We start from the raw sequence: 14,328 nt of genomic DNA on the forward strand, positions 1-14,328 counted from the left end.
TCCAGCCAACCACTATTTTCAAGTTCAACAGAAAGGCTTAATAGCAAGATAAAATTAAGCATATGTCAAATTTATTGAAGTGTGGGAAAATATTCACAAACTAAACTCATTGCATTCGTATACAGTACAAATGCATTTCGAGCTTAAAAAAAACAATATTTCTATCAGGATGAAATTTTTTATTCTTTTTTATAAAAATAAAATGCGGTTCTTCAAAATGAGTTTCAAAACAAAAAAAGATAAAAAGATATTTTAAAATCAAAAAACAGTTAATATTCCAATGGGAAATGATCAACAATGAAAAAATAAAAGTTATCGAATGCACATTTGTTTGCTCAATTTTCAAAATAAATTCAAATCTCTTGCGTTAAATAATTTTGATGGGAATATTTGAACGAATTTTAAAAGGACGAGAATGACTATGAGGTTGAAAAGTTAAAATGTTTAAAGGTTTGCTTTATTTCAAGTGTAATTGAGATATCCGGACTTTATTTGAAGTAAAATGTGAATAATTTATATTCGTTATGCGATTAGCAAAAACGATCAAATTTGTAAATGACTCCGATAAAAGCATTTAAAAGAGATCAAAAAAACTTCCAAAAATCAGTAAATGCAAAATCTGAGCGAAAGCTATGATTTTCATTCGCTTAAGTATTAACGAATGCGCGGTATGGAGAAACGTGTTTATGAAATGAAATTAAAGACAAATGTGAAGTGAAAGAAAATATGTTATTGTTTCATTACAAAATTGTTATTATTAAATCAACTAACAAAAGATGGTCTTTTAAACAAGCGGCTTTAGCTCAGCGGTAGAGCAAGTGACTGCAGATCACTAGGTCACCGGTTCAATTCCGGTAGGCCGCTGTTTTTTATCCATATTTTTTGAAAAATGAGAATTGTCCCAGTATTATTTTTATTTTTTAGAAGATAATTTATGTTAGCTTCTTCTGCAAATGATTTTGCTCAACAGTTCAAAAAATGTTGGAGCACTGAAGATCAGGAGCATTTGGCAGAGGATTTTTTGTGCTTAAAGAAAACTGTTCCTCATTGGCTAGAAAATGTTTGAAAATGAATTCTTGTTTTTAAATATTGATTGTTGTACAGATGAATGAAGGACAAATATCTTCATTGGTTAAAAGACATTTTTCATCGCAAATTCAGCAAGATGTATTTTCACAAATTCTTGAACGTGACCTTTGTATTGCAAAACAACAATTTTCCTCTGCATTTCATCATCAGAGAACGCTTCTCGAGTTTGCAATTATATTCAAAAACATGATTTAATTTTGACATTTCTTTTTGAAGTGATTTGGTGCAAGAAGGTCTCGAATGGGCTGTTTCTTTGTTTATGTTTGTTTTGACTGATCTCAGAAAGATAGCCACAGTGGTTTGTGAAATTTGATTCGTTAAATTTCGAGATATCAAATGTGACATGAAACTAGGCCGACAACATTCTGGCAAAGGAACGCCAACCACCAAAGCACCTTGAGGAAACTGCAATGCTTTTATATAGTAAATATTTTTCACTCTGCAATAAGGATCGAAGCGAATTCTCAATTTCAAGAAAAAGGGCAATTTTACACATTGTTAATAACACATTAAAGATATGCTCAAAAGTGTGTTCCGCTCGTTAAATATGTATTAAGCCTTTTCCCATTCATTTTTTTAAAGATTAATAACACTCAAATTCCCCACAATTTACTTCGATCTACAAGCGCGCCAGGATTTCCTGCACTTGAACTGTTTCCGCTATCACAACAAGTCACATATAAGTATTATTGCGGAAGGTTTTATCTTTTTGAATCCAAATATCAGCAAGCAGAACAGGATCTTGATTTTGCTTTCAGAAATTGTCCTGATGGTGGAGGGTATGATTGCAAGAGCATCCAAGAGAAGTTCCATTTCCATAAGAAATTTGTGTTTATATTTTGAATGTTATGAGATGGTCTTTCATTTTTTGAGTTTTATCCTAAAATGTTTTCATATGGTGAATAATTGCTTAATTTGATTTCACTTTTATTTTGACAGGCCAACAGGAAACGTTGAGCTATTCAAAAACAAGCAGCTAATTCTTCTCTATCTGATTCCGTTGAGGATGCTGAGATTGAAGATGCCATCTGCCGCTTTACTGGGGAAGTATCAAATGAAATGGTTTGTTGAGATCAGAAACGCAGTGATTGCTGGCGATGTTAAGAGACTAAATGATTCGATCAAGCAACACGAAGAGTTCTTTATAAGGGCAGGAATCTATCTGATTCTCCTCCAGCTGGAAACTTTGACTTTCAGGCAGTTATTCAAAAGAATGTGTGCACGAAAAACTTGAAAGGGATATTCTTTTTTGCTTTGTTGAAAAAGTTATCTGATGAATTATTTGCAAAATCCTTGATTTTAGAGATCTTTTTATTTCTTTCTTTGTTTTTTTCAATTAAATCACTCATCTGCATTGATTCAATTTTGTGATCTGTTTTGAATGCACCGTGCGCAACAACGGATTTATCAGAATATCTGTGATTGGAGGCACAAACATAAGTTTGGGCGTCCTTTCTGATGTTCTGGTCGAATTAGGCTTCAAAGAGTTTGCCGGAGTCCCTGTCTCATCTCTCGTCTCATCATCGTCTTCTTCAGCGTCTTCTTCAGCATCTTCCTCTTCGTCCATGCTCTCGTCAACATCGCCTGCACCATTTCAATCCACATCGTCACAGCAGGCATCTTTTCCTGCTTCTTCTGCTGCACCTTCTCCTCTTCCATTGCCATCTCCCTCCCCCTCTCCTTCTCCGCTGCCTTCTCCTGCAGCCTCCACCTCTGCTGCCTCGATGATGCGGTACGATGAGTTGGAGTGCCAGCTGGCTTTGCTGATTGCACAGAAGTACATCAAAGGCTTCATACACCACGAACGGCGCATCCTCGTTATTTCAAAAGACACTCCATTCACACCGCTCAAAGTGTTGGCACAAAGGCTTTGAAGAGCATTGTTTGTAAAATTAGGATTAAAAAAAAAAGAATAATTTTGACCTCCAAAGGCATGATCACTTCTTGCCCTCTTCTATCATTTCATTACATATGATTACATAAAGCGTTATTTTTTGGGAAAAAAATTCAACTTTATACAATTCACGTGAAACAGAAAAAAAAATGAAGACAAAATTCATTTGAAAGCTATGAAACAAGAGAAATTCCAACATTAAAACATTATAAATCATAAACGAAACAGAAAAAAAATAAGAAATAAATATTTATTGTAGACTCCATAAATAAAACTATTCTACATAAAACAATCATATAAAAAATTTTTATTTTTTGTTTGTAATTAGCGCTTCTTTTCAAGAAGACTGCTGTGATATGAGGCTTCTCTGAGTTAGCGGATACGTCTCTCCTGTCACGGTTGTTGGAAGCTCAGGAACTTTTCATTTTCGAACAAGAGTGAAAAAAAAAGAAAAAAAAAAAGAAATATGATGCAATGAATCGATTATCAAATATTCAATCTAAAATAGAAAACAAACCATTTTCATTTGGATGATATATCAACGGAGACAGCCGAGGCGATGGCTGCGATTGAACTGACGAAGAACGATGAGCATGACGCTTGAGCTTATCACTCTTCGGTGGAGATCGAGCGCTTTGCTCTGCCTTCCCCCTTTCTGTCAAGGGAGAATTGCTTTGTTTCTTTGATTTGTGCTTTTTATTGGAGTTTTTGATCGATCCTTCTTCTTTAAACTCAATCGATGTCAACTGAACAGCTGTATGAGATTTACTGTTACTGTTGCTGCTGCCTGTATCTTCATGTATCTTTGAGCTGTCACTTTGATTAGATGAAACAGTATCTGTAAGTAGAGGCAGAATGGTGAAAAACTCTTTATCGTCCTTCCTCTTCCACTCTTCGACTCCTTCTTCCGTTTTGTTAGTGCTCGCATACTTCTTCTCTTCGTTTGCTTCGCTCTTTTCTTTCTCCTTCTCTTTTTTGTATCTTCCAGAACTATTTGAAACAGGAGATTCTGGTGAGTCCTTTGAACGATGTGTGACAAGTTCTGACTCTAACTGCAGTGCACCGCTGTGGAAGAAAGACGGTGAAGGCGACTGCAAACTCCTTTGCAGGCGCTTTTGCGGAGTTGTTCCTGTCTGAGAATCATTCGATCCATTCTCTGTTAACCTGGTTGTTGATGCATCCATCTGCCGATCTGAGAAAACAGGAGGAAACGTCGAGACAGACGAAACTGTCCTTCGCGTGCCTTGTTCAGAGTGTGACGTATTTCGCTGCTGCGGAGACGAGCTTTGCTGAAGTGAAAGACGAGGGAGGTGGAAGTGGAGCGGCAGAGAAGGAGACGATTTGGGTGGTGCTGGCAGAACTGCATCATCCCCAACGTTTACAATTTTCCCAGTTCCACCACCGTTTTCCTTCAAGTTCTTTGCTTTTCTGTCTCTCCATTCATCTGACGGGCTGTTGTCTTTGTCTGCATTGGACCAGCTCTTTTGTGGTGTGGCAGCAGGATTGATCCACTGATCACTGTCACCCCCAGAAATCACATAATTCCTTGCATTCTGTTCTTTCTCCTTCAAAAGTCCATTTCCCTGTTCCGAATCGCCATCCAATGTGTTGGAGGAATTCTTCATTTCGCGAGCCATCAGCTGCCGTGAGAGTGAATGTGTTGAGAGAGGAGATGAAGGAAAGCCATCAGGTCCCACAACAGTCAATTTGGGGGAAGTGAAGCTTGGAACAGAAGGCAAAGGAGAAGAAGGCGAGCGCATCGACATCATATGCGATGCTGTGAAGTGTGGACCATAGACAGGAAATACTTCGGGTGAAAGTTCTTGTTCAGAAGATAGCAGTTCATCAGAAGACTGACTGTGAGAATCACCAGTAGTGCTTGTTTGCTGAGTAGCAGAGCTTATATTGCCTGGCGATGAAAGAATTGACAGATAGTTCGATTGATTCTGCAAAGCGCTCTGCCCAGATGAAATGACCACAGCCGCGTTGGAAGACGGCCGAAGCTCGCTTTCAGAGGAAAGCGTTGTGAGTGTTGTCGTTGTCGCTGTTTGTGGAGGAGTCCACGGAGTTACCCCTCTCTCTTTGATTTCAGTCTGCCCTGCAGCTTTCCCAGATATGCTGAGCTGCTTTTGGATGGATGCGTTGGCATCTTCAGTGAGAATGTCAGTTGCTGTGAGAGACTTTGAGGAGTACTGTTGCTGAAGAGAAGAAGACGATGAGGCTGCTTGTTTGGACTGGTTCAATGGAGATTGCTGCGAATTTGTTGATTTTTTGGGGGGAGTGGAATGATTGGGGGATGAATTGGGTGGAGGAAACGATGCATTTAGGTGAGATGGCAGGCGAGGTGAGTTCAGTGAAGCAGAAGAGCTTGTCGACGAGAGAGTGGAAGAGAGTGATGAAGTGTGCTCAGCTGATGAAATACTTACAGGATATGAATTTGTGTGTGGATGAGCCTGCACTTGTGAGACAGGCGATATTGCTGGCTGCAGAAACACTCCGCTGCCTGCTGTCCTCTCCATGCTCTGCAGCTGCGACTGTCGCGAAGATCTAGGGCTTTGTTGGGAAGATGCGATGGATGAAGAGGAAGAAGTGCGAGAGAGGTATGGGTGCGACTGGGACACAGAGAAATAGACTGAAGAGTTTGGAGAGAGGAGAGAGGAAGAGCCGAAGACAGTGAAGGATGTGGTGGAGTGGACCGGCAAGGAAGTGGCTGGCTGAGAAGAGGAGGTGTTGTATGGGAGTCTTTGGGGATCGGGTGGATACAGATGCATTCTCTGTGAACTCTGATGTGATTGAAGGAAAGTAGCCTGCTCCATTTCTGTGGGAGAAAAAGAGGAGGAAATTGAAACGGGCACAAACCCCCCCATTTCAGCTGAGGAAATGTCTTTGCCTTCCGTGCTCAATGAAGAATACTGAGTGCGATATGGTTGAAGCTGAGGCGATAAAGTTGGCAAGGATGCAGCTGCCGAGGGAACAGCAGACAGCGAAGGGAAAAGCGACATTGTGGAGCAGAGAAAATCGGTTGATTCGTCCAAAACCTCGCTTGTGTCAACAAGAAGTGCACCTCCTCTTTCTTTTTCCCTGTCTCTTTCGATTCCTTTGAATGTCCTCTCTTTCACTCGCTCCTCGCCTGCTTCACGTGGACTCTCAATGCTCTGCTGCTGTTGCTGCTGAGCAAGCATCGCCCGCAAAGTGCTTTCCATCTTCGACCCTCTTCCAACAGTGATTTTTCTTAGCCGCATCTCCCTCGTCCTCGCGTTTTGGTCCTTCAGTGCTTGCTCTCTGTCACTGATGCTGATTCTCTCTTTGGCTTGATCGTTTCTGTCGTCTCGGGGGATGTCATATGCAGCAATCCTGTCTGCATTTGCATGCATCTCCAGCAGCCTTCTTTTCTCATACGCTGCAAGATGGTGTGCAGCATTCAGAACTTTGCCAAGGTTCCTCTGCCTCTTTATGGTGATCTCTATTCGGAGCGCCTCCAGCTCCTTCTCCTTTTCCTCCTGCTGCTTCCGCATCCGCTCCAGAAACGAAAGCGACAGAAACCGAGACGACATGCCGATCTTCCTAAGACGCGCCTCCATCTTTCTTTTGGCTCCTTCGTCGTCCGAGTCATCTTCACTGCTTTCCTCGCCTGTAAGGCCTCTTTTCTGATTCCCCTTGCCAGAGCGGTGCAATGGACCCAGCAGCAAATCTTTGGATGCATCGTACGTGCCGTCTCTGATAGATTGGATCTTGTCCTGTTGGAAATGTAGTGTCGTTTGTGAATTAAATAAACAAAAGAAAGAAAAGAAAAGAAAATTCATTCAAATAAACAAAATGAATAAAAAGAAGCTATGAAGTTGAATCGCATTTTCAATAAATCCAAACATCGAAGTACTTCTTCCTCAATTTAGCTGCCAAAATCTGCCATCTGTTCTGTATTGCCTCGCTCTTCAATCTTGCTTCCTCTGTGAGTGCATTTTCCACCTCATCCACCCTTCCAGCTATTTCTCTTTCCCTCGCTTTGGCATCCTTATTCGCTCCTTCTCCTTCTCCATTGCTTCCACTTCCATTCAATATGGCCAACATTTCCGCTTCTTTTCTCTTCCATTCTTTGAACAAAGCCAATTCATCTGGTTCAATCTGATTGTTTGCAGCATTCTCAGCTGCTTTTCCTGCTTTCTGCTCCAACAGTATCAGCTTCTCTTTCAGCTCTCTGATAACATCGTTCTTTTCCTCCACTTCCACTCGCGTAGCCTGAAGCAGTGACATCAGCTTTTCGCTTTCTGTCTCTTTTTCTTGTTTTTCTGCAGCGCCATTTTCATTTTTCTTCGATTTCCTCCTTCTTCCTCCATTTCCATCATCCTCCCACTCATCTTCTGAGCCAACACTTTCTTCCTCTGCTTCTCCTCCTCCGTCTCCTTCACTCGCTTGCTTTGCTCTTTCTTCGCTTTCTTTGAGAAATTGCTCTTTTAACTGCCGTATCTCCATTTCGTGCTGTTGCTGAATATCTGCCAGATTATTTCTGTGAGTTGGTTGGTTTAGCAATCATCACAGAATAAGCAAAATTCAAATGATCAACAAAATTGAATAAATGTTTAATACACATACACAGCTAATAGATCGTTTTCTTTTCTTCTTTGGAGCTCTTCTTCCCGTTCTTTCAACATTTCCTTCAATTTTTTCAACTGTAACTCTCGTTCTTTCTCAAGTTTCTAGATTAAAAACATGTACCAAGCATTAAATAAAGCTAAAGATTTTTTTAAAAAATCCAAACATAGAACTTATCTTGAAGCTTTTTCTTGTCAGCTTCATATGATTCGTTCAACTTTTCAATTGCTGCTTGTGTCTTTTTTTGAAGAGTCTCTATATCATCATCTGGATCGGCATCTTCTCCTAAAAGTTCTTTAAGCCAGGCTTGTGGATTATATAATTTCAGGTCTTCTGGCTGATAAGCATCTCCGAGTCGAGAACGCTGATAAAGTTGCTCTTTTAAATTAAGTATTTCCATATAATACATCTGTCTCTGTTCCTTTAACAATTGGTCACGTCTCCGAACCTGCGAAACGAGCTCAGAAAATTTATGTCTAAAAGTTGTGTTTGATTCCGTTGCATCTAGAAGCTTGGTTAAAAGTTCAGAAGCATTCACATCCTTTAATGAAATGCATATAAATGTTTGTTAATGTGTTAGTTTTCAAAAAGCAAAAATAACTTTAACAAACATCAACAGTTGATCGTTCCTGTTGTTCAAGTGATTTGAAATATATCCAAACTCCAAGAATATATTCTGCAAACTCTCTCAAAATATCAAAGCAGCTATCAAGAAAAATTGACATCTAAAAAAATTTAGGAAAGAAATAAACTATTGTTGAAAATGTTTGTGTGCGAATGAAATACCTCTTCTTTCGTATAAGATTCATGAAGCGGAGCATTTTCATTATCATCTCGTAATAGCATTGAAAGGCGATTTTGATAAGATATAACCCCGTCAGTTACTTTTGAAGATATCCTGGAATCGATGGTTTCATCCCTTACATAGGTTTTTGATGGGGCTTTCTCCTTTGACGAGGAGTCAGCCATTTAATTATTCCCAACAACTTATGAAAAAGTTTATGCTTGCTATGATCTTATGAAAAAACTTCGCAGGTAATTTGAAAGCGTCACAATGGACACAGAGGATTTATCCTCTGATGTCAAAGATCAAAATAATGTATCTTTTTCTTTTATTTATTGTTTTATTTTTGAAAGCATGTTTTAAGACTGTTGATGTATTTTTTAGTTTTATTGAATCTTCAAATCATCTTATTCGAGAAGCCGGTATTCAATCTATTCTTGCGCTTCTAGAACATGGTTTGCATTTGCGAGCAAAATTTAAATGATAAATACTGACTTTTTTTCAAGAACCAACAATAATTCAGCTTTTTATTCAGCCTGAAAGACTAACCAGACTAATGGCAATAATAACAAATGAAACAAATCCTTCTATCAACGTTTGCAGATTTGAATTTAAAAAATAAATAAAACAAGTTTTTCTATTATTATTGATAAAAGAAATTACTTAATCAGTTATTAGCGCATCTACAAACATCTATTGAACATTTTTCGGGAGATAACTATATTTCCAATCAGTTTAGCATTTATAACTTTTTCGTCACAGCGTTATACGTGTGCTGTTTTGCAATTATTATTTCTGTGTTATTAATTTATATATTTAGAGCAACAATTTTAGTTCTCTAATTTCCGTAATGAAAGCTCTTGAGCAGCATTTTCTGATGCACCCTTTTTGCAACGAAGCAGCGTCAAGGTGCTCTTTTTGTTCTTGCCTTTTGCATTTTTTGGAGCATGCCATAATTACTCAAGATGTTGCACTTGAATTACACAATCTTTTATCAATATTAAAAGATCATGACATTAACGAAACTAATAGGCAGCTTCTTTCTCAATGTGAAATGAAATCAATCAAGATTTTTCATTCGTTTGGAGGGAATACGCAATCAGACATTGACATGCCAGAAATGACTCATCCGAATATGTTCAAAGCAGTTACAACAATTCCTTATCTTTTTGGAGAAGACGAAGTTTCATCAGTTCATTCAGATAGCTCATCAACTGGGCATATCATTCGTCCAATTGCGGATTTTCCACCAGCTTTTCCATCTTCTTCTGCGGTTGTAAATCCATCACCTCCTCCAATAGATTCATCTTCTGATGAAATGAATGATATCTCCGCAATTTGCACTCCATTTCCTGCTGCATCATCTTCAAGCCAGCCACTATCCTCTACTGAATCAGCAAAAGCAACTGGTTTATTTCCTTTCTTGTCGAATTCCACGTGCGAGCAATCACCTTTAGTTATGTGCATGTCTGAGTCAACTGAATCGGATTCATGTGTTGATGAGCAGTCACATTGTCTTTCTTCTTCTTCTTCCTTTGCTGGAGCATCGTCGTCTGCAACACTTGAATTCCAAAAAGATAGAAATATTGTAACAAAACCAGACATTTGCGAATTCCTTTCCGGAGCTTCTGCTTCGTCCAATCAATCTGTTTTGACATCTGCGTTATCGACTGTTAGCTCGCTTCTTCCGAGTGCTTCAAAATTTGCAATGAAAGCGCTGAGTGATACAAAAATGATGGGCAGCATCTCAAAAGTTATGAAATTTGCCGTTTCGCCTTTTTTGCCAACTCCTGTTGCTGCAATTGGCTCTGTTCTTGCAGACCCCGTTACATCTCTTGTTGGAGAAGCAGTGAATGCAGAGCATATTTGTCAATTTGTAACGAACTTCCTGGAACATAACCCAGATCAGGTTGAGAGATTTATAGCAAATGGGTTTCCTTCCACAATAACGAGTTTTATTCTTTCTCAAAAAGATTCAGATAAAATAACAAAAGTTTATATTGCTGCGATGCAATTCTTTGTTCAGTATTGTGAATCTCATCCTCAACGTTTGCATTCTTTGCTTGAAGCCAACTTTTTGGAGGCTCTTGTAACAATGCTAATGCAAAATCAGCCAGATATTCGAAGCATAACTCTTGACACATTGAAATTGCTTCTTACTATCAAAGCTGCTCCATGTGAAAATCGAAAATGCCAGAAAGAGCCACGAAACAAAGCATATGATGGATGCGAAGACGAAGAAAGTGACGATTCAGATGAAAGCAGTGAAAATTCTAACACTTCTCTGACATTCAGTCAGTCCGATTCTTTTTCGCAGCAAAATTTGCTTCGTTCACATTCTTTCTCAAACTTTGCAACGCTTTCTTCGGATCCATTTAATTCTATTACTTCACAGTCACTCCCTCGATCGTTCAGCTCTGATGATTTGGTGAGTGCTGTTCCATCTTCCATTCCTCTGCCCCATCCTTGTTACCACAAATTCTGCCGCTGCAGAGGCGTCGAGCGCATTTCTTTGGTGTTCCGTCAAAATGAAAGTATGGAAATGCAGCTGAGGGCAAGCGAGGTTTGCGCATTGGTGTTCAGAGGTAGAGAAATACCATCTGAATTGGTGCCAATGGTTTCTTTTCTTAAAGCTGCATGCTCAAGTGGTGATCAAGTAATTGAACAGCAGGCCTTAAGCGTTCTTAACGACTTGTCATTTGTACAGCATAATCAGCTTATTTTGCTGCGAAATGACTTTATCAAATTATTAAAGATAATGTTACAGTGTGTATTATTTTTCTTGTGTATATTCTATTTAATGCATCTGTTCTTTGATGTTTTAAACAGGGACAATCATCTCAAGTGTCCATCAGTCATTATTCAAGTACTTGTTCTTCTTCAAACAATCACTTCTAACTGCACACCTCTCACAAAGTCCTTACTTGAAATGGCAATTCCTTTTTCACTTCTTACAATGCTAATTTCTCATTCAGACAAGAACATTTCTCAGAATGCAGCAGCTCTTCAACAACTGTTGCATCCTGAACAAGACAATTCTTTTATATAAAGAGAAATCTTTTTTGTGAATAAGAAGAGAGAACTGTATATGTTTGATTTAAATTTCAATTGAATTTTTTTGTTGAGATGTAATGTTGAATTTCATTTAGGGTGATTTATAAGCCCGAATATTTTTTTGTTAACCCGAACAAAAAATAAAAAAATTATTTTTGTGAAATGAGTATTGATTTCGTTTTCAAAAAAATCTTAATTATAAATGTAATCAACAAGCGTTCGTTTCACAATTTTTAGAGTATTTCTTTTTTTCTGTTCTTTTTTTTTTTTTTTTTTTTTTTTTTTTGTTTGTTTGTTTGTTTGTTGTTTCATTCAAAAATTATTATAAAAGTTCGAAAAGGCAATTATTACGATCCTCATTTTTTTTCCATGAAGAGTTGATAGTATTTTTGGTTGTAACTTCTTCCGAAAAAATTATTAAAAATCAAAAAAACAGTTTTTAAAGTTAGTCTTTATTTGTTAATTTTTTGTTTTGCAAAATTGATATTTTCGGAACAACGAAAAACATTTTTATTGATCAATACAACCGCATTTTTTAGTAATTTGCTCAATTGCATAATTACTGTTTCATCCGAAAAGATGATACAGCATAATTCAGAACATGTTTGATAATAAACATTCTTTATTATTCATTTTATTGAATAAATACGTTTTTTAATTTGCCTTCTTCGCGATATTTGATGTATTTTCAAAAACATTTTCAACTATTTTGGATAAATACATTATAGTTGATCAAAGAGTTTTCTGGTTTGAATATTTTATTCATTTGAATGTTATATATATATTTTCACATTTTTATTTGATATTTTTTGGTTATTTCTTTAGACCTTTTTTCTCATTTAATCGTCAGTTCTCATGCCGAGCAATCACAAATTGTTTGTGAAATGAAAGAATTAACAGATAAGATGAACAAAGAAGAATTCCAGGCCATTCTTACAGAAGAAATGTTCAATAAATTACACTACATGATTACTGAAAAGAAATTGCCTTTGGAAAGTGTAACCTTGCTGCTGAAACATATTGGATATTGGAAGAATTTGATGAATTTTTGGACTCCAAATTTTGATAGTTCTTCACTTTATGATAAATTTGAAGAGATTTTAAATGATGAAGAAAAGAAACAAGAAGAAAAGAACGAAAAGTTAGAGGTGGATATTTGTGAATGTATTCTTTCTCTGCATAATAAAAACTATGATATGTCAAGCGACTTTCTTTTGATTTGTATACCATGCCTTTTAAATTTTGTGATTGCCAAAGAGGAAAATGAAGAAGCACGAAATGAGGTAGAAATGGCATTGCTTTCTTTAAGCAGCATAAGTCAATATTGTGAGGTGTGAATTTTGTTGTGAAATGTTTGTCGTTCATGGATGTAACTTTTGCAAGTATTCGGAAAATGAATTGTGCTTAAATAAATTAGCAGAGATCATAAAGCATCATCAGGTGCATCAAAACCTAACTCCGCTTGCCTATTTGTCTGCTTTTAGGTTCTTTATGAACAGAGTTCTGGGTTCAAATAATTCTTTAAAGGAGCATTTGGATGAACTGCATTTTGTGAAAGAAGTTACAAAGCAGTTGGAAGAGCTGACAAAATGCATCGATTGGAAGCAAAAGAAAAACGGAGTATTGAACACAAAAGAAGTACGGATCACTAAGAGATGGTGCAAATTGCTTTATTTATATTTTCTTAGCTTCACCCACGAGACAGAAGAAATCACCGAGTGTGCGCGATGCATAATTAGGCTGTGCAAGACTGCAAAGGATAATTATAGCGAAGTGACTTTGCTTTGCGTTGAACTGTTAAATCTGATGATATTCAAAGATGGAGTTAATGTTGACGATTTGCTGAGAGTTGGTGCTGTTGAGCTCATTTTGGATGAAATTCATCAGCCAACATTGGGAAATGACTTTACCGAGACTTATCTGTCTTTTTTCTCGAGGCTTTCGAAGAGATTGAATAGAAACGCCAATGAGAAAAGCGACAAAGAGAAAAGTGAGATAATCAAAAGAGTAACATTTAGTGTGCTGGAAGAAGATGGCTATGAAGATTCCTTGATTAGCTTCAATGAAATGTTGCGTGTTTATATGAGCCATTATGTATTACCTAAAAATCCTTCTGAATTATTTGTGGTTAATTGAATCTTTTTTTATTTTTATAGTCGCAAATTATTGCAACGTTAATACTCAGGGATATGTTTCATTTTCATCATTTCTGAGAATTAAAAGAGTGCTGGTATTTTAACCATTTTATAATTTTAGAGTTGAATGTTCTTTTCATGATTGTTTATTGAATTTTGTGATTTATTTTAACATTTATGATTGTTTGATGGGATTTTTTGAAGACAAACAAAACAAAGTGAAAGAAAACAACCATTTGTTTGTCTTTCGCCAATTTTTTATCATCCGCAAATAAATGGCGCTGAAAAATAAAAAATTAAAATTATGAATAAATACCCACGTCAGTGAGAAAAACTTTGTTAAATTTTTTTTCTGAATCCCTTCTTTGTTTTGAAATAGAATATATCGCAAGAGCCATTTTTTCGGTCTCCAGAATATTTAATAAGCTTTGATTATTTTTTCAGACCAAGGAAAAAGACAGTTACAACAATGTTTCAAATGCAATGCATTTGAAAAAAAAGTTAGTGATTTCTGGATTATCAATGAATTAAAAAAGGGAATATTAAAGGTGACTATTTATTAATATTGGCTCCCAATTCTCCATGAACAACAATTATTCAAAAATCATGTTTCATGATAGCGCATACTCCATATGCTTTGGAAAATCCCTCTTCTTGCTTAGAGAAACAAACACTTTTTTACTTTTTTCCACAAAGAGTTCTCCACAAAAAAGGACAGTCATATGATTTCTTATATGAAGACAAGAATCACAAAACAAATAAAGAAATTCAATATTTCATCT

At 37.0% G+C, this 14,328-nt stretch overlaps 4 protein-coding genes across 4 annotated transcripts; 3 read left to right on the plus strand and 1 right to left on the minus strand.

Moving 5' to 3' along the window:
• Nucleotides 1–903: 903 nt before the first annotated feature.
• MONOS_3973 (putative COP9 signalosome subunit Csn12-like protein) lies at nt 904–3,144 on the plus strand. Its single transcript, XM_067874008.1, has 7 exons — nt 904–1,060; nt 1,105–1,253; nt 1,306–1,387; nt 1,443–1,616; nt 1,672–1,868; nt 2,029–2,304; nt 2,501–3,144. The coding sequence occupies exons 1-7, from the start codon at nt 935–937 to the stop codon at nt 2,961–2,963; spliced, it is 1,467 nt and encodes a 488-aa protein (XP_067728344.1). The 5' UTR covers nt 904–934; the 3' UTR covers nt 2,964–3,144.
• On the minus strand, nt 3,066–8,542 carry MONOS_3972 (uncharacterized protein; the record flags this gene model as incomplete). The annotated part of the gene is made up of 7 exons (XM_067874007.1): nt 3,066–3,400; nt 3,501–6,720; nt 6,851–7,487; nt 7,574–7,677; nt 7,740–8,114; nt 8,185–8,298; nt 8,360–8,542. 7 exons carry the CDS (start codon nt 8,540–8,542, stop codon nt 3,321–3,323), a joined length of 4,713 nt encoding a protein of 1,570 aa, XP_067728345.1. The 3' UTR covers nt 3,066–3,320.
• A 371-nt stretch (nt 8,543–8,913) lies between these two features.
• On the plus strand, nt 8,914–11,406 carry MONOS_3971 (uncharacterized protein; the record flags this gene model as incomplete). The annotated part of the gene is made up of 4 exons (XM_067874006.1): nt 8,914–8,952; nt 9,014–9,127; nt 9,178–11,123; nt 11,187–11,406. The coding sequence occupies 4 exons, from the start codon at nt 8,914–8,916 to the stop codon at nt 11,404–11,406; spliced, it is 2,319 nt and encodes a 772-aa protein (XP_067728346.1).
• A 1,007-nt stretch (nt 11,407–12,413) lies between these two features.
• On the plus strand, nt 12,414–13,874 carry MONOS_17484 (uncharacterized protein). Its single transcript, XM_067870408.1, has 2 exons — nt 12,414–12,742; nt 12,795–13,874. The coding sequence occupies exons 1-2, from the start codon at nt 12,452–12,454 to the stop codon at nt 13,545–13,547; spliced, it is 1,044 nt and encodes a 347-aa protein (XP_067728347.1). The 5' UTR covers nt 12,414–12,451; the 3' UTR covers nt 13,548–13,874.
• Nucleotides 13,875–14,328: the final 454 nt, after the last annotated feature.

The sequence above is a fragment of the Monocercomonoides exilis genome, assembly GCF_001643675.1.
Source record: "Monocercomonoides exilis strain PA203 chromosome Unknown scaffold19-1596985, whole genome shotgun sequence".
NCBI lineage: Eukaryota > Preaxostyla > Oxymonadida > Polymastigidae > Monocercomonoides > Monocercomonoides exilis.